At 34.4% G+C, this 21839-nt stretch overlaps 1 protein-coding gene across 1 annotated transcript; it reads right to left on the bottom strand.

Moving 5' to 3' along the window:
- Nucleotides 1-9759: 9759 nt before the first annotated feature.
- LOC107848316 (protein NRT1/ PTR FAMILY 2.7) lies at nucleotides 9760-13470 on the bottom strand. Its single transcript, XM_016693052.2, has 4 exons — nucleotides 13271-13470; nucleotides 12674-12891; nucleotides 11416-11954; nucleotides 9760-10801 (listed from the first exon to the last, which is right to left on the bottom strand). Exons 1-4 carry the CDS (start codon nucleotides 13359-13361, stop codon nucleotides 9982-9984), a joined length of 1668 nt encoding a protein of 555 aa, XP_016548538.2. The 5' UTR covers nucleotides 13362-13470; the 3' UTR covers nucleotides 9760-9981.
- Nucleotides 13471-21839: the final 8369 nt, after the last annotated feature.

The raw sequence follows: 21839 nt of genomic DNA, 5'->3' as shown, positions 1-21839 counted from the left end.
GATAGTTCGTTTGGATTTTAGGCACATTTTTCTATTTTAGTGTTTTCGTTGTTCAGGATTTGGTCTCAAACCAAAATCCCTAGTATATGACCTTGTATGATCATTCCAACAGCACCATCAACTTTGGAATATTGATTTTAGGCTAGGTAGACCTTTATTTTGGGTTCTGAGGCAACCGGGCTCATTTCGACCTACTGGTCAGGAAGTTGAGAAATTAGAAATTTAGGTGTGGGACCCATATTTCATTGTATTGACCTCGAATGGAAATTTTGAGTGTGCTATCGCATCAAGAACATTGAATTTAGTATGGTTACATAGTTCTTTTGTGTATACGAGGTTTCAAGTGAATCCCGAGGGCTTTGTAGGGACTTGGAAATTCCAAGTCCACTGTTGCCAACTGGCGTGGCAGCGATCGCCAGCCAAGGATCACGATTGAAGTACCCTTGGAAGGGATATAGTGTGATCATCATATCCTTGTCACAATTGAGACTCATGTGGCAGGCAAAAGATAGTGCGATCACACGTCTGCAGGTCGTGATAACGATAACCGAACACTTGGTTTAGGTATAAATAGACCTCTTATGTCGCAAATTAGCCTATTTTTCATCTATATCTTGAGATAAAAAACCCTAAAGTGTGAGATAAGGTGGAATTAAAGCTTGTAGATGATTTTAAGAGCTTAGAAAATGATTATACTGTGATTTTCCTTCAAATTCATGGTAAGATTCCTTCAATTTCTTGATAAATTCTTTAAAATTAGGGCTTTGAATTCCTAAACTTCAAGGGTTGATTTGAGACCTGAATTGAGTTCTGTTTGTGCCAACTTTTAAGTAAAACTCCCTTGTCCTTCAAGGGACCTAGTAATGATTTCGATTTTGGATTCCATTAGTGGGCCACACAGGCCCGTTCTTGACTCAAAATTTGACCCGACCCATTAGGTGGCAATATGGGTCTTTTTTACTCCTAATAATGCTTAGATTATGATTTTGATAGCATAGCGGCATTTTGAGATAGTGAAGTAAAGACAGATATTTTATAGACGATTGAAGGATTTGCAGTTCGGCATCGAGGTAGGATTTTGTCTACTCTTCTTCATAATATGGTGTGTTTTATATATCACATGTGAATGTGAATGTTAATATTGATTATGGGTAGAATACCATGACTTAGTCTTGATTATTGAAGCTTGGGGATTAGATGAATGATTTGACCTATAAGGTGAAATATTTATTATAGTTCTAAGATCCTATTTCTATCTTCATAGATTAAGTATATTCATAGAATGATTATGGATTTATACTAGATTTGAGATGTGTCCTAGGTGTTGGAAACATGATTGGTGTGACTAGCCACATGTGGACTATTTAGCTACACTGAAATCATAATATAGGTAAAGTTTGACTTGATTGCTCATGTTTCTAGGTGGAATTCCTATCTTAGGATTGTTTATGGCTTATATACCTTCAAGAAGTTAAGTTAGATACCCTAGCTTAGTCCGAGGTGTAAATTTCCTAATTATGAAATTTGATAATTAGAAGTGGGTTCCTCTATCCCACCTTAGGACAATACGTGTTATCCCTTGTGGACTTAGTTACAGTGTTAGGCATAGTTGAGACTATTGATCCTTTAGTATAATATTATTTCATGACTTGATAAATATTGATGGTTTTCCCAAATTATGACTAATGGGTCGTGGCTATGATAGAGCTTTCAAATTTGATTAGTGTTTTGGCCTCCTAGGTGTGAGATGCCTTATTGATAGACTATGCCTCCTTGATGTAAGATGCCTTATTGATAGATTATGCCTCCTAGATGTGAGATGATTACAGATATGCTTTATGGCTTATAAATATTTCATGCGTCATAAATATGCTATGGCTTATAGATATGAGATAACTTATAGGTATGATTATCGATATGAATTTTGGATATGCATGTGTTTGTAAGGCCTTGTTTATAATGTTGATATTATTTTGGATACATTAGTGGGCCCAAGTTCATATTTTGATATCGGTTGGATATCCGAGAAGTGTTATCCTTATAAAGGATGTGATTGTAGTTTCTATATATATTGATACTTATTGTTCCATTGTTTGAATATTGATGATGGCATGCATGGATTCAGTATGCTCGTCAGCATTCAATCGATAAATGATACGGTTCCAGTTAAAATATGATTCTACCACTATTTTTCCTAAATAAGGGTTAAAGCCACTCTTCACCTTAAAACGAATTTATTCATAACAATAATTGTTTGTCTTAATGAACAACTTTTGTGTATAAGATATTAATAATGATGTTTTAAAGATTTGACTGCGACAGATTCCATTCTATGATTTGATACTATAAATTACTCCGATCATGAGAGATTTTAACCTTTTCTACACTTTTATAATAATTTAGTCTCGAAGTTTACTCCGAGCAATGGATTTATATTTACACTCCTTTTAGCCACTGCTTAAGTCAATGCACCTATTATATATCTATATATACATCCCTCCAGTATAGGACGAAGGAAGATGGTGAATTGATGATATAAATTCCGGATAAAACTCGATGACAGATCATAGTATTGACGATATGTATATGTGTTGATGATTATGATGATATATTTACATACCCAGCAAAGCCAAAGGATGATTGTGATACTGATTATATACCCGATTTAAGTCCAAAGAATAATTGTAATACTGATTATACATCCGATTTGAGTTTGGAGGATAATTGTGATACTGATTATATACCAGGTTTGTGTCTGGAGGATGATTTTGATACTGATTATATACCCGTTCGAGTCTAAAGGATGATTGTGATATTGATTATATACTTCGCACTCATTTTTGCATGTGCATTATGTATCACCAGTATGCACCTATATCTACCAACCTTATGGGGGCTGCATAGGTGATTATTCCTTGTGGTGTGTTGTATATTAATTGAACCTTCTAAGCCTAGGAAAATGAGGGTATGTAAAAGGCTCGACTAGGTACTGGTTGTCCGGACTAGCCGTTTACTCATATTGTCATTTATATTGTTATTATTATTATTATTTTGATCATTGTCATGGCTAGTTTATGATAGATTGGTTACTGATTCCGTATCAAGATTTGAGGTATGATTCTGGCTCTTCTATCTTATAATTTCATTATTATGTATGGTTAATTCATGATTAGACCTATGAGTTAGAAACCTTGAGTACACTACAACTAGTTCCTGCTATGATTATGAGGTCTTCTGATGAGTTAGGCTATACTTTGAGTTGGTTAGGCTATACTTTGAGTTGACCTTGTTTATGTATATACATATACATATATATATATATGTATATCTAGCTATATTTAGCTATGGTATTATTGTATATCTCTTCCTTCCTTCATTATTTAGATTGTATATTCATTCCTTGGCCTTGTATATTGTTATATATCCTTCTTTCGCTCTTTATTCATATATTGGTCGATGATATACTATATAGTGTTAAAAATCCTGAGTATGGCTGGAGTAGGACAGTTCATCCTTGATACTTTCTTAGCCTTATTATACTAGTTTCTTGGCTATCAGTTGAATAGTTGTCCTTACTATATCACTAGCTTTATCATATGATTATTGGACATTTGGGTGTAGTTCCATTATCTTTGGAGCTCACTCGGCAGTTGCCTACTTGAGTACCATGTGTTTGGTACTCATACTACACTTCTACAGCCTGTAGATCATAGTACCGATTATCCCCAGTGTATTTTTCATTGTGCGGAGCAGCCATGGTTCGAAGACATTGGGTGAGCTCCTGAAGTTCAGAGTATTACCTTCCTCCCTCTTATGTACTAGACTAGTCTCTATGTTCTATTCGGAGATGAGTTGTAACAGTATAATTCCCTTGGTATTTTATTTTTGTACTTTTATTATATTAGAAGCTCTTGTACCGATACCATTAGGTTTTGGTACTATATTATATATTTAATCTTTTATTACATCTATTCTGCATACATTTCTTTATCTCTTTGGGTAGTCCGTTACTAGCCGTTTCGAACTACGGGCTTGGCTTGCCTATTGGTGGGTTATAGTAGGTGATAACATCCAAACAACACCTTCTTTTAGGTCATACAGTCGTTGTCAAGATATAGTAACCCAACTCCGGTTGGGGTCAAATCCTAAGGAAATAAGTGGAATTACAGTTATCAGCAGCTGTAGTCTGCAGGAAGTACTAGAAAGTAAGTGGGGGATTTGTTTGTACTAATCTCGATCAAGTAACAATATTAACTTTGGTTGAAATCCTCTCTGGCATCTCAACTCCATAGGTTTATCGTGCATTGTTGAACCAACCTAATACCTTGCATGCAGAACCAATAAGTTATGTATCTCCTATAGTTTTTTGGACGAGTAGGAAGATTTTACCCTTTACCTATTGAGTCTCAGAGTGTCGCATTACAAACCATTACCCTGGTCCTAGTTAACTATCACCTTTTTGAGTATTAAGTTATTAGATGAAGGCTATTAATCATTCATATATACCATTGTGTTGCAATGGATCGACTATTAACTCCCCAAATTACTGTTGTCTTTATATTTTCCTAGTTACTACCCTTTTATTAGAGAAAGTAGTAATATTTAGGTGGTATCCTAGCGTTTGCAACTGCTAAGACAACTATTATAATAAAGATAAAGCAATGGATGTCTTGGGTATTGGTTTCCTATCAACAATTGCACTTTTTCTACTTCGTAAATTTGTCATGGTTCCTACAACCCTAGCTATGGGTTTTAGCCGCTCATGATTGTGAAAAAATCAATAACATTTATGTTGGAAAGCAAAGATGAAGTCATAATGATAAGATGAAATAAAATCCACAACCATAAAATGAAGAATCAATCAAAGTCAATAAAATGAAATCCCAAGATCAAACATGGATCTTGAAATCAAAAAATGTTTCTAAGTGTTAAAAGTGTCGACCCTTTTCTAAAAAGTTCATAAAGGGTATTTATAGTACAAGAGAAAACCCTAAAACCTATGCACGAATGGAATAGGAGAAAACAGGGTCAGCGGCAACTCGATTCCTGCACCTGCAGTCTGGCAGCGTGTAGGTACTATCTGCAGCCCAGACACAGGGCCCAGGTAGCGGGTAGCAGGAGCAAAAATCCTACAATGTTCAGCTCTCAAAATTTTGACTTTCTGGTGATTTCTTTGTGTACATATTGTCCGTACGTCCTACTTACAGCCACATGTTAACTTGGTAGGTGCCGGGAGTCAATTTTTTTAGCTCTTCTTCGACTCTTAAATATGAATTAATCACGATCAAGCTGAAAAACATACCACTCTTTCATAATCGCTCCAAAAGTAACCAAAAACACCTTTTTCACCATTTTCATGAACTTATCATCCAAATCATAGTTTTCTTCAAAACATACCCAAAATGAATCATAGCTAACAAAAAGACCTCAGAAATTTACATATTTTCCTCATTTTCAGCGTCGAAAGTGCTATATTTCTATAGAACATCAGTAGGCACCATCATGACTTGAGATATTGGGTCGGGATACTCTACCCCTATCACTTCTTATCATTTTGATCTTTTTATCAAACTAATTTTAAACTTCAATTTTATATTGCCTAAACGCGTCTATTGTTTCATCCTTATCATTTAACAAATAAAGATAATAATATCTAGTGCAATCATCAAGAAAAGTTATGAAATACCTTTTCCCACCACGAGATGGTGTTGACTCATATCACAAATGTATGTGTGAATTAAGACTAATATAGAATTCTTTTCAATGGACTTATACGGATGTTTAGCATACTTAGATTCCACACATGTTTGACACTTCGATTTATTGCACTCAAAGTTAGGCAAAACTTTTAAATTAATCAGTTTTAGTAAGGTTTTGAAATTGACATATCCTAAATTTTCATGCCACAATTCATTTGACTTAAGTAAGTAAGAAGAAAGAGAATTTTTATTCATCTCAACATTCATTACATTGATCTTAAAAAGACCCTCGGTGGGGTAACCTTTACTTACATACACTTCTCCCTTACTAATTACAACTTTATTAGAAATAAATATATATAGTTGAATCCATTCTTAGTCAGAAGTGAAGTAGAAACTAAGTTCTTTCACAACTTAGGAACATGAAGGATATTGTTTAGTATCACCACCTTGCCTAATGTCAATCTTCAAGAAAATTTTGTTTGCCGAATCATATGATGCAAATAGATCTTTGTTGGCACACATGCGGTAGGTTGCACCTGAATTAATGCACCGCTCTCTAGGATTTCCAATAATATTTCACTATGAAAGCATACACACACAGATCGTCCATGTAATCTTCGAATTCAGTCATGTTTGCTCGTTTTTTTCTTTCCCTTCTTTGAAACCCGACAATAGACAAACTTGTGGCCAACTTTGCCACAGTTAATGCAACTTTCTTTGAATTTCTTCTTATGAAGATTGCCTTGTTGTCCTGAAAATTTCTTTCTCTTCTTTGAATTATTAGGATCGTCTTCCACAACGTTCACTTCATTTATTGCAGAATTTTCTTGTGACCTCTTTTTAGCTGTCTTCTTATCCTCTTCAATCCTTAACTTCACAATGAAGTCTTCAAAATATATCTCCTTGCGCTAATGATTTATGTAGTTTTAAAAGTCTTTCCACAAATGTGGTAACTTCTCGATGATAGCAGTTACTTGAAAAGTCTCATTCACAATCAAACCTACATCAAAGGTTATGTGAGCATTAAGAAGAAACTTAATTTATTTAATAAAGGTATTAAATTATTTTATACCTTCAACTAGGAGATCATAGATTATGACTTGCAATTCTTGGACTTGGGTAACTACAGTTTTATTTTCTAACATTTTAAAGTCCAAAAATCTTGCAATAATTAATTTCTTCATTCTGACATCCTCTATTTTGTACTTCTTTTTGAAAGCATCCCAGAGTTCCTTTGAGGTCATCTTGTAAGTCACTCAATATGTAATTCTCACACAAGAAATCTGAGTGCTTCTAAGCTTCCTTTACCATAGAACTTTCTTTTTTCAACAACTCAGAGACACTTTCCGTAATAAGTCTTTGTAGACTCAGTGTACTAAAAAAAAGAACATCTTCTGCTATCATCTTTTAAAATCCAAACCAGATTTTTTTTTTGATTTTTTCGTCGGTGCCATGGAAGGAGAAGCATTCATGCGACTTGAAGTAGTAATATTAGTTGCTGAAATATTCGGCGTTCCATCACTAACATGATTATCTGTAGTCATTTTTTATGTCATAATAAGACAAACAACTTTAGTATTTCAAAATACTAACAACAAGGTTTTTTAATTTTAAACCATTTGTTTCTAATTTACGATGAAGTTTATATGTCTTCTAATCACAAATTGAATGAACTTTAACTCATGATGAAGTTTTTATATCTTCAAACCACTATTAAGTCAAACAGATTGGAAAGCCAAAAAGTTTTATCAAATAACACAAATTATAATAAATTCCTTAAGATTGTTATTTTTTGGGTATAAAATTTATATTTAATACACAAGAACTCCAAACACAAGTTCAAACAGTTGAAAACAATCAATATGAAGTTCAAACTATTTTATGAAAAAATAGTAAAACCAACTTTAAAAAAGTAATGAAAACAGAAAGAATCACAAAAAGAATCAAATCCACCAAATTCATGATGTGTCCTTAAGGAATTTATTCCCCTCAAGTACCCTAGGTTATGGAATATATCCTTTCGGGATAAAATGATTCAATTCAGCAAACAACGGTACCTCAAATTTGCTAAACACTGAACTCACTCAGCGGTTTGTTAAACACACTAGAGTTTTTAAAGAAGAAAAAGAAGATGTTTTTCACTTCAAAATTTTGTGCCTTTACCTGAGAAAAGATATTTATAGAGAAAAGATGGTGCTACAGAAAGAAAGCAATAATTCACGAAAAAGTGCATTGTTCTCAAATGACACTTCACCTTCGAACCCATCTGCGCGCACAGGTGGCCTCCATGTAGCCGTAAGTTGCATTTTGGCACAAATCCAGAATGTTCTGGCTTGACCTGGCCACCTATGCCCGTAGATGGCCACCTGTGTGGGCAGGTTGTTATTTCATTTTTAAACAGTGCTTCGAAGGGTCACATTCCTTCAAGGTACGTTGTGACATGCGTCCACACATGCTATGTGTGTCCACAAATGGAGAAATATTTTTATATTAATAACTTCACCAAGAATCATGTGTTGATCAATCATTATCTAAATTCAAAGTCGAGGAAGCGATGACGACAACAACACAAGGCTTGTCTTGTTCTTGCCTCACTATCAACATGAAGGAATGCTTCTCAGTATATGTATAAGAAAGTTTCTTTCTCCCATCTATGTGGGAGAACTTTACTTCCTTAAAGTGAAAACAAAACTTCTCTTTTCCCTCCAATTGTTTCCTCCATTTATCATTCACATTTACATTTAGAGCCCAACATATATTAGTACGGATATAAGAGTCAAATCATATTTTATACGTCAATGATAATGAATTAAATGTTATTTGGTAAGAGACTTTATCAATATAAATGGACCTCTCAAAGGTACAAATAAACATTAGTCTTGCTAGTTCGAACGTAAGGCCCTAAGTAAGCTTGGATTAGCCTGATAGAGTGAATGCGGTAATAAGTGTAACTTTTTTTCTGAAGCGTCTTAATCTGCAGTTGTCGAAGTGTAGCATTGAAGTGTGGAGCATAGAATATTGCCTTTGTGCATAACTATTGTTGGCTTGACAACTTACAATATACTTCATCCGTTTAAAACAGAATGACCTGATTTTCTTTTTAGTCCGTTTTAAAAACAAAAAGAATGACCTCTTTTTTTTTTTTTGGCAATCCTTTGATTTTAACTTTCCACATGGCATGTTTAGGACCACAAGATTAAAAGGCATTTTGATACATTTGACACAACTTTAATTTAAGATTACAAGATTCAAAAATCTCTTTTATTTTCTTAAACTTTGTGTCAAGTCAAAATAGATTATTCTTTTTTAAACGGCGGGAGCATTACTTTTGCAGCATAGTGTCAATGCGCCAAGCATTTATTTTTCATAGTGGAAGCATCATTGCCACAAGCATTTAACTTTGAAATATTCTCGGAATTTGCAGTCGAATGATTAATGTTTTTTTAGTGCCTTTCAAATTCTTTTGCTCGCTAATCATTAGAATCTTTGCACTCTTAGCTTGCACCCTACATTTCAGAGTGATCATAAATACACTTGCAATCGCACTATGCTTCTTTGAGCTATATAATCATATCCCCCTTAGTTTCGTTTTATATTATTTGACGACTCACTTAACACAATTTTTAAGTAAGACTTTTATTAAAGATGTATTTTATGAAATTAATTTTATCAATGATAAGTTGGAATTCTAAAACTGACTACTACTGTTTATGTAAATATTTAATATTAAAGGCAGAAAAGAAAAAATATATAATAAAATTCTACTTCTATTATTTTCTAAATTAGACAAGTAAAATAAAACATACTATATGATTTATGAAAGTGGGAGAATACTTTCTCTAGTTCATTTTATTTTTCATTTTGCATGCTCCTCAAAAAATATTAACTAAAAGGAGAAATTAGCTTTTGATCTCAATTTAATACTACTCTCTTTTTTATTAAGTTAATCTCTTTCCACATTTGTTAAGCAAGGTAAAGCATAGGCGATATTCGTGCTTAAAAATTAAATTACACAACCTGATAATTACAAAGTAATTTTTAAATAGACTCTAAAAAATATAATAACAAAAATCACGCAGAAAAAATTAATATACATACTTGCCATATCGGATTCAACCATGGGTTCGTATATTCAACACGAACCTATTAATTCAAAGGTTGAACATTTTTAAATGTGCCAAAAAACAAGTATATACTAAAAAATCACAAGTAAAATTCGAACTCCAAAGTGATTAAATTTTGAATCCGTCACTGCATAATGGAGCAGTGCTAGATAGAATCACTTATCCAAAGCATTGGATGCACGATGATGAACCACTTTGTTCCCAATTTTTCTCTTGTAAAACCAAACACATAGTAAATAATACCCAAAATTCAACACTCCAATAATCGCGAACACCCAATAGAAATTGTCGATTCGCCCCTGATTTATGTCACTAGGCAACCAACTAGTCGTCCTGCGAACAAGATCAATCAACGCAGTGCTCAAGTAAAACGAAATGGCGATGACTAGCCATGTCAGGGAAGTTGAAACACTCTTTAACGATGTCGGAAATTCTTGATAGTACAATGATACTTGTCCTGGAAAATGAAAAGCCTCTCCTATCCCAATTAAAACTAGATGTGGCACGAGCCACAAGACAGAAATTCTGGATCCGACTCTAGCTTGATTTAGTCTTTTAGACTCGACCAAAGCTGCCACTCCCAAGCCAATAAAAGTGAGCACATGTCCAACTCCAATCCGTTTGAAAGGCGTAACAGATTGGCTAGTCAATTTTTCCCAGACGGGAAAGAGAAATCTGTCGAATATAAGTAGAAAAATTGCTGTGGTGACTAATATAATGACCGGGATTGAACCTGCTGGGATTTGAAAATGAGTTCCTAAGTGTCTGTCCATAGCTAATGCTTGAAGTACAGACAAGCTAATTAGGACTGCAATCGGAGTTGAAAGAAATATACTGGATGACCACAATGGCAGAGTTCTCATTAGGCTTTTAAAGTCTTCTACTTCACTTACTGTACAGAGTTTCCATGGTTTCGCGATTGAGTTATCCTGTTTAACGTCTCCTTCACATTTTAGAGCTGCGTGGTTCAAGAATCTGCATCACAAGTGTAGAGATCAATACATATTTTCATGGTGGACATATTATGTTATGACCTAAGTTGGGCGGACTCTTCACTTTCGATGCCGCACCCGTATCGAATTCTTCAAAAATGCACTAGTTTTAGCGAATCCAATACGCACCCATTAACATTTTTGAAGAGTCCGAGCAACATAGGTTATGACTCCTTACTTGACTCCTCTTGAACCAAATTTTAATCAAACCAAATTTTATTAATTTGACTAGTTCAGGTTTGACTTAGGTCGTCCATTTGTCACCTCTGAATGGTAAATAAGGAAAAAGATCAGAGATAATGGTCAAAATACACTTGAACTAATATTTTTTCGCAAGTTTCACATCTCAACTATAAGTTGTTTCATTTTTCTATCTGAACTATCACCATCTATGTATTGAAGCGCAACTCAGGTCCTCAACTAAAAGTAGTTCTCTTTTCCTCCTAAACGATGGTTATAGTTCAGGTAGTAAAAAGGAACAATTGATAGTTGATGTGTAAATCTAGCAAAAAAGCAATGGTTCATATATGTTTTTGACCACTAACGCAAAAGATGAAAAAGATAGTGTGAATTTCAAGATTAACAAAGTGAACTCACCCAAAGCTTCTTGAAGGTGAATTTTGCGTTGTTTCATCATCATTAGCATGTGGTCCATAATACCAATTCTCAGCTGAAATTGGAAGTTTCCTTTTCCTAATTGTTGCCACAATCACCCGAGCCAAACTTGTAAAAGGGCTACCTTCAAGTTTACCATAATGGTAAAATCTACTTCCAACCAAGAAAACAACTAAACCAATTAAATTAGCAGCCACACATACAAAATACCCAAATTTCCAGCTAACATCGTCTTCTATGTACACAATAACTGTTGCTCCAATTACTGTCCCAGTGTACATGGTAAAGAAGAACCAATTGAAGTACATGTTTTGGTACTTTGAGTCCAGAAATTGGTTCGCGCCAATTGTTGCTATGTTAGTTCTCATACCACCTAGCCCGATAGATGCCAATGCGACACCTCCATATAACACCGCAAATTGAAGTTTTGTGGGTGATGTACAAATATCTGAACCATCGTTGCATAGTTGTTGAGGCCTCAGTGTGTCAATTGTTGATGTCAAAGCTAATAAAATTATGCCCTGTAATTTTTAAAATTAGATGATCACATAAAATTTAATTTAAGCCATTATAATTTATAAAATTGTCATTTTCGTAAAATTAAAGTTGATTGCGCTCATAGTCATTCAACTTTCAGTTTATTGTACCAAAACTGTGAAGCTATACTTTTGGTAGAAGAATAATTAAACTATATACATCATGGGAGAAAAACACAAATGCTGAAAATTGATTAATTCGATATCCTCGAAACACACAATTAGAGACTGGAACTTCATCAACTCCCTTCCATAATATCCACGTGTCCACCGATGGGGAAAACAAGAATCTTTTTTAACGCTTACCTACTACCTAAAGTCCTTAAATTACAAAAATTAGTTTTATGACTTTGATACAATAAATGTGTAAGTCACACGATCATTCAAAAAAACTAAGCCCCCTCCCTACCCCCCACCCCCTACCACCCGGCCCCCAAAAAAACAACTCTTAACATTTTCTATATCCCTCCCTACACCCTATCCGCTCTCAAAAAAACAACTCTGAATATTTTCTATATTGAAAACCTGATAAACCAACTAATGATAGTCTGGTGCACAAAACATCGTACTTTAGTAGAATTCAGAAAAAAATAGCATTCTAACGGGTGTAAATAGACAACTTATTCAGATGCAATCAATATCATGAGATCAAAAATATAAGAAAATAAAAGGTGCGGGGGGGGGGGGGGGGGGGGGTTACCTACCAGTAGAGAGATTAAAGAAGAACTCCAGACAATGGAGAAACAACCAAAGAAGGAATCAGCAAGAATAGCAGCAACAACAGGAACAAAATTGACAGAGCCATTCATAACATTGGAAACTTGAGCAGCATCAATACTATTCATCCCAAACTCCTCTATTAAGTACACTGTCAGGTTATTCATCCATCCTGCTGCTGCTATATTCAACCCCGCCACCGTTGCTACAAATTATCCAAAAACATGATTAAGCAGATAATACTATGCTCTCTCTAACAACTTAAGCTTTCAAATGATCGACGCGATTAATTACACAATTCAATTACCCTTCGTCTCAAATTATCTATCGTTTTTTTACTTTATTACTACTACCTCTTAAGAAATATTATGATCTTTCTTCGTTACATGTATCGTTTACATTAATGTGTACACAATTATCTAATTCACCTTGCCAACGTATCGACTAAAATGAATAGAAAATCTAAATAAACACCTATTAATAGACTAAATTAACAATTTCAAGAAGTAATAACAAATAATTCGAAATAATTATTTTTGCAAAAAACTAACAAATAATTTGAGACGGCGAAAATATTTATATACCTATTGTAAAAGGGAAGGTAATCCAGCCTCCTGCTTTTCCATGTCCATCTGAGCTCCTCAATGTCTGTGATTCTCCATCCATATTAGTCATAATGTGAAATGTGAGTTCTAATAAATGTTCTGTTACACTTTATTTAAAGGAAAGCTAGAAAGGCTTGGTTTGTTTTGTCTTTTTCCTTTTTTCACACTTCCCTTTCAAGCAATAAACAAAAATGAGTTCATAAATAAAAAACACACCCAAAAAAAAAAATCATAAAGCATACTTCCTTATTTCCTTTCAATATTTCGTTTTACTTGATTTTTATTGACTTGTCACACTTTTTAAAAAGGAATTAATTAAAAATATATATTAAAAAGGTGTTTGAATTGACTTTTTTTATATAGCTTATAAGCTAAAAATCATAAGTTGAGAATGCCGGTTAAAGTTTTGACTTTTAACTTATTTTTGTACTTTTTCTGTCTAAAAGAAGATGATACTTAATTGTAATTTTTTATTTTTTTCAAACACCTTAAAAATAAAAAATAAAAAGAGCTTAAAAGTCAAAAAACTAAGCTATAATCCAAATATCTTCTAAATTCTATTATCTTTATTAATGATACTTTGAAATTTTAAATTCAAATATTATTAGTTTATGTAAGTTATTTAATAGTAAAAGTAATAAATATAATAATTTTTTCAATATTTATAAATAAATTGAGGAAGCTATTTATAGTATAGAAATCGAATAGAATGTAGAGTGCGTAACGTAGACATAAGCTGAGAGAAAATATCTTAACAAACCTGATTTTAAACATTTTTATTTGCCCAAGATAATCATGATTCTTGTTGCAGGTATTTGTTCCTTATTAAGTATTCGCTTGCTCTAACTTGGTCCACTGTTTTAAAATTTGGAAGACAGAATTAGTATTTTCACTAATCAAAGTCAATATAATAGTATTAGTGTAATTGGTACTTTATTTACACACCTTAAATATCTGTGGCTGCACCATTATTGGGAGGGTGCTTGCGGTATAAGTACTTACTGTCATTCGGTTTTATTTTAAATTAAGCAAAAAGGCTTAAATATGCATTTAACTATCAGAAATGACTCATTTATGTTATCAGTTAAAAGTTGAGTTCATTCATATCATCATCGTTATAAAACCAGCTCATCCATGCCATTACTTTTTAACGGTGGTTTTCGAAAATAACTTTGTCACGTGGCCTTTTATTAGAGGTCCATGTCATTAATTAAAATAAGCAAAAAGACTTAAATATGCCATTGAACTATCAGAAATAGCTCATTTATGTCATCAGTTAAAAGTTCGGCTCATTCATGTCATCACCGTTATAAAATCAACTCACTCATGCCATTACTTTTTAATGATGGATTTTTAAAAATAACTTTGTCACGTGGTCTTTTATTAGAAGTCCACGTCATTAATTAAAAAAAATCAATATTAATTTCAAAATATCTGAAATTAGTTAGTAACAGGATTATTTATTCCAGCATTTATACCATAATGATGGGAGAAGTTATCCCATATGCATGGCGGGATAATTGGAATAGCAGACTTCTTTTAAGCCGTTATTTGAAAATGATTTTTCAACAATGTATGCTCCACTAATTCAGGATGTGAGAAGTTATTCCATATGCATGGCGGGATAATTGGGATAACAGACTTCTTTTAAGTCGTTATTTGGAAATGATTTTTTTCAATAATGTATACTCCCCTAATTCGTGATGGAAAAATGGAGAAGTTCTATTAGTACGTCTCTTTCTTTTTCTTGTTTGCCTTAATCGTTCATTGGTTTATTTTCTTACAACTTCGGAGTATATATTGGAGTCACTGTAGGATAGAATTTTTGAGGTTTCTGTTAAGCATAACATTTATAGTGATTTAGAATCAACTAGAAATAGCCTAAGGATATACATTAACTATTTTTTCTTATTAGAAAAATAGTTGTTGTTGTAGGAAAAAAAATATTTTAATGGGTGTGGGTCAGGTTATGTTAAGTGAATCGGTTGTTTTTAATGGGTCTAACATATTTTGAAATTAATATTGATTTACTTTAATTAATGTCGCGGACCTCTAATAAAAGGCCACATGACAAAACTGTTTTTGAAAACCCACCATTAAAAAGTAATGACATGGGTGAGTTGATTTTATAACGACGATGGTATGAATGGGCTGAATTTTTAACTGATGGCATAAATGAGTCATTTATGATAGTTTAGTGACATATTTGAGCCTTTTTCCTTATTTTAATTAATGACGTGGACCTTTAATAAAAGGTCACGTGGTAAAGCTGTTTTTTAAAAACCACCATTAAAAATTAATGGCATGGATGAGCCGATTTTGTAACGGCGATGGCATGAATGAGTCAAATTTTTAACTGATGGCATAAATGAACCATTTCTAATAGTTCAATAACATATTTGAGTCTTTTCCCTTAAATTAATGATGTGTTTGTTGGGTTCAAGGTGTATGTATGAATGGAAAATGGAGGAAAAAAATAGTAGAGGAAATAGAGTCACTAAAATAGAAAATGTACTTTTTTATGAAAAGCTTACTAAATTCTCCCACATTGGTGGGAGAAAGAAGATTTTATGTATTTATATTGTCGCTCGCTCGACTTCGGATTTGGAAAAATGATTGATGATCGATCGATGAGATCTATCTTTTTAGACGAATTTTATTTGAAGCTTATTTTACAAGTGAAAAATTAATCCAAAGAATCTGATAGAAATATTTTACTCCATGTGCGGGCGCATTTCGGAAGCCATCGCATACGCAATGCATCTCGAAGGGATGCGACCCTTCAAGTCAAAAGGCACATTATGTCATGCAATTAAGTGATCTGCGCGCGCATCTCGTGACCTGCGGGCGCAGATGCAACACAGATGTAGCGCAGAACCTACTGGAATTTGCATAGAGTCACCTGCGGCCACAGATCAGGCGCAGGTCCAGCACAGACTCGGCGCAGGTAACGTGATTGTACTGAAAAGTGCCTTTTCTAGAACCAATGCTACCTTTCCAAAGGGGCACATTAAAGGCTATAAATACCTGATATATTCCTCGGGTATTAACATGATTTTTGACAGCAAAAACACTTTTCTTCTATACAAAAACTCAATGTGATCATTAGCCGTTGAGTGAGTTCGACGAATTCAATAATTAGAGGTACCGCTATTGTTGGATTGAAAGCCATTTTATCCTGGGAGGAAAATTTCATAGCCTCCGGTACAGTGAGGGAAATTATTCCTTAAGGACACTCCGTGAAGTCGGGGGACTTGGCTTTAAATTTCTGTTTCATCTTATTTTTGAAACTATAACACACTTCTTGGATAGATTATTTTTAATCTTGTGTTGAAGGTGTTGTGTAACTTCATAGGTGTTCTTGTTTTATACTTGAACTTGTGTTGAAATTGTTGTGCACCTAAATACAGATTTGTGTACCTGAAAACATTGAAAACAACAACCTTAAGTAATAACAATGGAATCTGTATTGCTTGGTTTCTGGAGATTAAAGCTTTAAGTTTTCTACTCCGTTTGAACTTAACTAGTGATTTGAAGACATAAAATCTTCATCACAAGTTAAAGATCACTCGGTTGACAATTGAAAATCATAAAAACTTCATCGTTAAACTAGAAATAAGAGGTGTTTAAAGTTGTTGCAACTTTATTAATAGTATTTTGATATACTAAATTTACTGTCTTGTTGTGACAGGAAAATTACTCATGATAGTCAAATGCATGATACTGCAACGATTGTGGCGGCAACTAGTATTGCCACAACGAGCCGTAATAATGCTCCACAAGCTATGGCACCAGCGGAAAAACCCAGAAAATTCACAAGTATTGACTTCAAGAGGTGGCAGCTGAAAATGTTTTTCTACCTGACAACTCTGTCTTCAAAGGTTCACATTTAAGGAAGCTCCAGAGGTTCCCGAGGGAACCTCTGACCAAGAGCAATTTGTTATTGTGGAGGCTTGAAAACACTTCAATTTTCTTTGCAGGAACTACATTTTGAGTGGTCTCCAAGATGACCTTTACAATGTGTATAGTGGAACAAAGATAGCAAAAGAGTTGTGGGAAGTGTTAGAACGAAAGTACAAGACTGAGGATGCCGAAACTAAAAAGTTCTTCGTTGCAAGATTCCTGAAATATAAAATGATAGACAACAAGTCTGTTGTTTCCCAAGTACAGGAACTGCAAGTGATCATCCATGATTTCATGACAGACGGTATGATTTTGACAAAAGTGAAGTTGAAAATCGGTTAGAGAAAAAGATCAAAACTATAAGAAGTGATAGGGGAGGAGAATATGAATCTCCCTTTACCGAAATATGTGTTGAGAATGAAATTATCCATCAAACTACGACCCTGTATTCATCTCAATCTAATGGAATTGTGGAAATGAAAAATCAAACTTTGAAGGGAATGATGAATTCCTTACTTATAAGTTCAGGTTTACCGCAAAACTTGTGGGGGGAGGCTATCCTTACAGCCAACCGAATACTCAATAGAGTTCACCATAGTAAGACACAATCAATTCCATATGAAAAATGAAAAGGAAGGAAACCCAACTTGAAATATTTCAAAGTGTGGGGGTGTTTAGCGAAGGTCCAAGTACCTATGCCAAAAAGGGTAAAGATAGGACCTAAGACGGTGGACTGCATGTTCATAGGATATGCTAAAAGTAGTAAAGCATGTCAGTTTTTGGTTCATAATTTTGAACATGTAGATATTAATAAAAATACAAAAATTGAATCAGATAATGTTGAATTCTTTAAAAATATTTATCCGTATAAAACTTGACATGAACAGTCTAGTGGAGAGTCTAAATGACCTCGAGATGAACCAGGTAAGAATATTGATTCAAGAATAACAAGGAAAGGCACAAAACATATACCAAAACAGTCCACAAGTTCTAGGAAACAAGGACCCATTTGATGACCACTCCCAGATTCAATAAATAAGAGCAAGAATGAAGAGATTACAAGGTGTTTAACACACCAAGAAAGCCAACAACCAAACTAAGTTACAAAACAATAAGAACACAACAATATTGTAACAAAAACTCTTGGTTTTCCTAGAAATGAGAACAAAGTAGTACAAACGATTACAAGAATAAAATGAACAAAGGATAAATAGTTAGACCTTGGTTGGTATAATCTTAAGAACCTAAGAACATGTGATACTCTTGGACCCTTAACACTACAAACAACGGTTAACCTAACTCCTACGTTGACACAAGAAAGACTTTACCTCCTCTAAACACCAACATCCCAATCCATGAATGCAACACTAGTGATTCCACACTAGTATCACCCTAGTTTTGGGTTGCCTCCTAAAGAGAAGAGAGGACTTGTCTTTCAAAGTGTTATACAACTTACAAATATCATCAAATTCTAAGACAAAATGACTATACTAGGTTACAACTAGAATACAAAATGATTAAAAGGCTCTTTAATGAAAAGCCTCAAAATGTCGCCCATGGAGTGTAGTGTAGGTTCGGTTTTGGTGTGTGATTTAGGCCCTCTTTTGCATTTTTCTTGCACACTCCAAGCCTCGGGTTCATACACTTTCACACATCTATTCTCGTGGTCATACTTGTATCATCCTCCCCTCCTTGAAAAAAATTTGACCTCGAATTTGTACCTTGCAAAATCAAGAGAAGACAAATAAGTACACATCTTTATGACATGAGAGGTTAGGGTTAACAAAAAAATAACACATCAACATACCATGTCGAGGTGGAACAAACTTAAAGTATAGCCACGGGTCCTTTGTTTTAATCATGAAAAGATTAGTTCAAATGCTACAAAGGAGGTGGCTTGAGCAAGCATCAAGACAAAAGGAAAATAGGCCAAGAGTAATCCTTTCCCACCCTAAGATGGTACCGGGATCAAATGGGTGGAGTAACCAAGGACTTAGGCCTCGGCCATTCTCATTTTCCCCTAAGGTGTCGTCTTCAAAATAAGTCATACCCTTTATATCCCTATGGAAAATATCATGAGCACAAAGAGGATAAAGAAAGGTGTCACACGAGTCAACTCTAACTATGTGTCACACGAGTCAACTCTAACTATGGTCTCCTTATGCGTGTAGTCACTAGTTTCAAGTCCAACAACACTAGTAGACTTAACATAGAAAACACATAAAGAAGAAGTGGATGGAATTTTTAAGAATGTAACACCTTCTCTTTCAAGAGAGTAGTCCCTACATAGACATAAACTATCATGGGCAGCAAAGGGATCACAAGAAAAATCATCTTTATCAAGACAATCATAATTCGGGTTTCCTAAACAATCAAGCACGTCAAGATCATTTCCACCCGATTGATCATTGTCCATAACCTCACTAGTTATTGGCAACTCATATACCAACGTAGACCCACCTTGGTTTTCACAAGGGTCAACTAGTGTGTGAATACTCTCGTCACTTGGTAATGAAACCTTAGTCAAGTTATAAGTGCTAGAACTAGATGGACACAAATCATTCTCATGAGGAGAATCAATTTCGTCATCTAAAGGACCAAGTAGTGCTTGGGTACCTATAACAAGAGTTTGGTCCTCATACGACCTAACAATACCGAGAGTATCACAAAAAGGAGACTCGAGCACCTCTACCGAGGCAAAGCCGCAACTATACCTACTTGGCTCCTACTAACCAAAACACAATATTCTAAGTTCACAGGAGTGTAGGGGATAGCGATTTTACCTCATAGCTCACATGAGCTATGGAGTTCCCCTTGAAGTCTGTCCGGGCAGCCCATTTTATTTGCCATAGCTAGGTCTCGGGACATAGTGTCAAGGTAGTCCAAAATGACATTGGTGGCATTGTTGTCCATGGGTTGAGAGGTTGAAGATACGGATTCCATTGTAATTGTACCTACAAAAAAGAACAAGCCTACAAAGCAAAACACAAGTTAGTTCAAAACAATCTCACCACACTCTCACACATTTGATCGTCTCACACTTGGATTTACAAGTATTGCAAGTCGGCTTGTAGTTCGTGTGAGTCGAGGGGTGAGTCTACTCCTTGGTCGGAATGGATTCTTTATTTGAAGACTCAAGGAAAGTAATGTCCGAACTTGAACCAAGAAGTACTATGATTTTAAAAAAGACAAAATCACAAAAGAAACGTAGACACGAACAATGAATTCAAAGGACTAATTGACAATCTAGTAGAAGTTTACTAGTTTGTTAATTAGTTCTAAGATCAACTAATGAAACCAAGAATCAACAATTCAAGACTAGAAAATCCAAATTTGATCTTAATATTGATGGTAAATAGTAATTAGGGTGACGTGGCAACATGCAATTGGTCTTGATCCCACACAACTTTAGTCACAAATTTGAAATTTCAATCTTCACAAAACTTAGAATGGATGACAATTGGTTTTAGAGGGAAAGTAAAAGTCTTGTAGTCTTTTTCAACTTTTCAAACTCAAAAAGGTGAGATTTGACTTTACTAGTCCCAGAAGACAAGGTCCCTTGATTTAAGAAAAAGTGGTTGTCAAGTCTAGGAAGTGATGTGTGCAAGTATTCTCACAATAACTTTACAACTTTTGTCTTACAACTTTTGGATCTATTTTACACTTTTTGTTGTCTTAAGTTGTAATAATAGATGAAGAACAAGATGAACACCACAACAACCTTCAAGAACACAACATAACACCACCAATTATCAACAACAATGGCCATCTTCAAGTCACCATAATAATGGTTAATATTATAAGCTCAACTTTAGATCTAGACACTTTTAGTGTTGGTGATAAAGGATCCAACACTAGAAACACACTAAACAAGTAAAAGATTACTAGATCTAGTCATAAAACTCTTGGCCAAGTCAACATAACAATAATTCAAATTTCGGCCAAGGTCCTACACAACAAAATGTCTCTAACTTTGGTAAGATCTTCCCAAGATTGGTTATGTAAGAACAAAAACAAGCCTTGAGCTTTGATACCAAATGATACAAGAATAACAATGAAAGGCACAAAACATACACCAAAACAGTCCACAAGTTCTAGGAAACAAGGACCCATTTGATGACCACTCTCGGATTCAAGAAATAAGAGCAAGAATGAAGAGATTACAAGGTGTTTAACACACTAAGGCAGCCAACAACCAAACTAAGTTACAAAACAAGAAGAACACAACAATATTGTAACAAAAACTCACGGCTTCCGTAGAAACGAGAACAAAGTAGTACAAATGATTACAAGAATAAAATGAACTAAGGATAGATAGTTAGACCTTGGTTGGTATAATTTTAAGAACCTAAGAACATGTGATACTCTTGGACCCTTAACACTACACACAACGGTTAACCTAACTCCTACGTTGACACAAGAGGGACTTTACCTCCTCTAAACACCAACGTTTCAAGCCATGAATGCAACACTAGTGATTCCACACTAGTATCACCCTAGTTTTGGGTTGCCTCCTAAAGAGAAGAGATGACTTGTCTTTCAAAGTGTTATACAACTTACAAATATCATCAAAGTCTAAGACAAAATGACCTACAATATTCTATTTATACTAGGTTACAACTAGAATACAAAATGACCAAAAGGC

The sequence above is a fragment of the Capsicum annuum genome, chromosome 11, assembly GCF_002878395.1.
Source record: "Capsicum annuum cultivar UCD-10X-F1 chromosome 11, UCD10Xv1.1, whole genome shotgun sequence".
NCBI classification, from domain to species: Eukaryota; Viridiplantae; Streptophyta; class Magnoliopsida; order Solanales; family Solanaceae; genus Capsicum; species Capsicum annuum.
This window is presented reverse-complemented; position numbering and strand designations above follow the sequence as displayed.

What these genes read in the sequence shown, in the direction of transcription:
- LOC107848316 (XM_016693052.2), bottom strand. Translation starts at nt 13,361, where the DNA reads ATGACTAATATGGATGGAGAATCACAGACATTGAGGAGCTCAGATGGA. An exon ending in TACCTTCCCTTTTACAATAG is followed by an intron (nt 12,892 to 13,270) that starts GTATATAAATAT and finishes GATAATTTGTAG; the next exon opens with CAACGGTGGCGGGGTTGAAT. An exon ending in CTTCTTTAATCTCTCTACTG is followed by an intron (nt 11,955 to 12,673) that starts GTAGGTAACCCC and finishes TAAAAATTACAG; the next exon opens with GGCATAATTTTATTAGCTTT.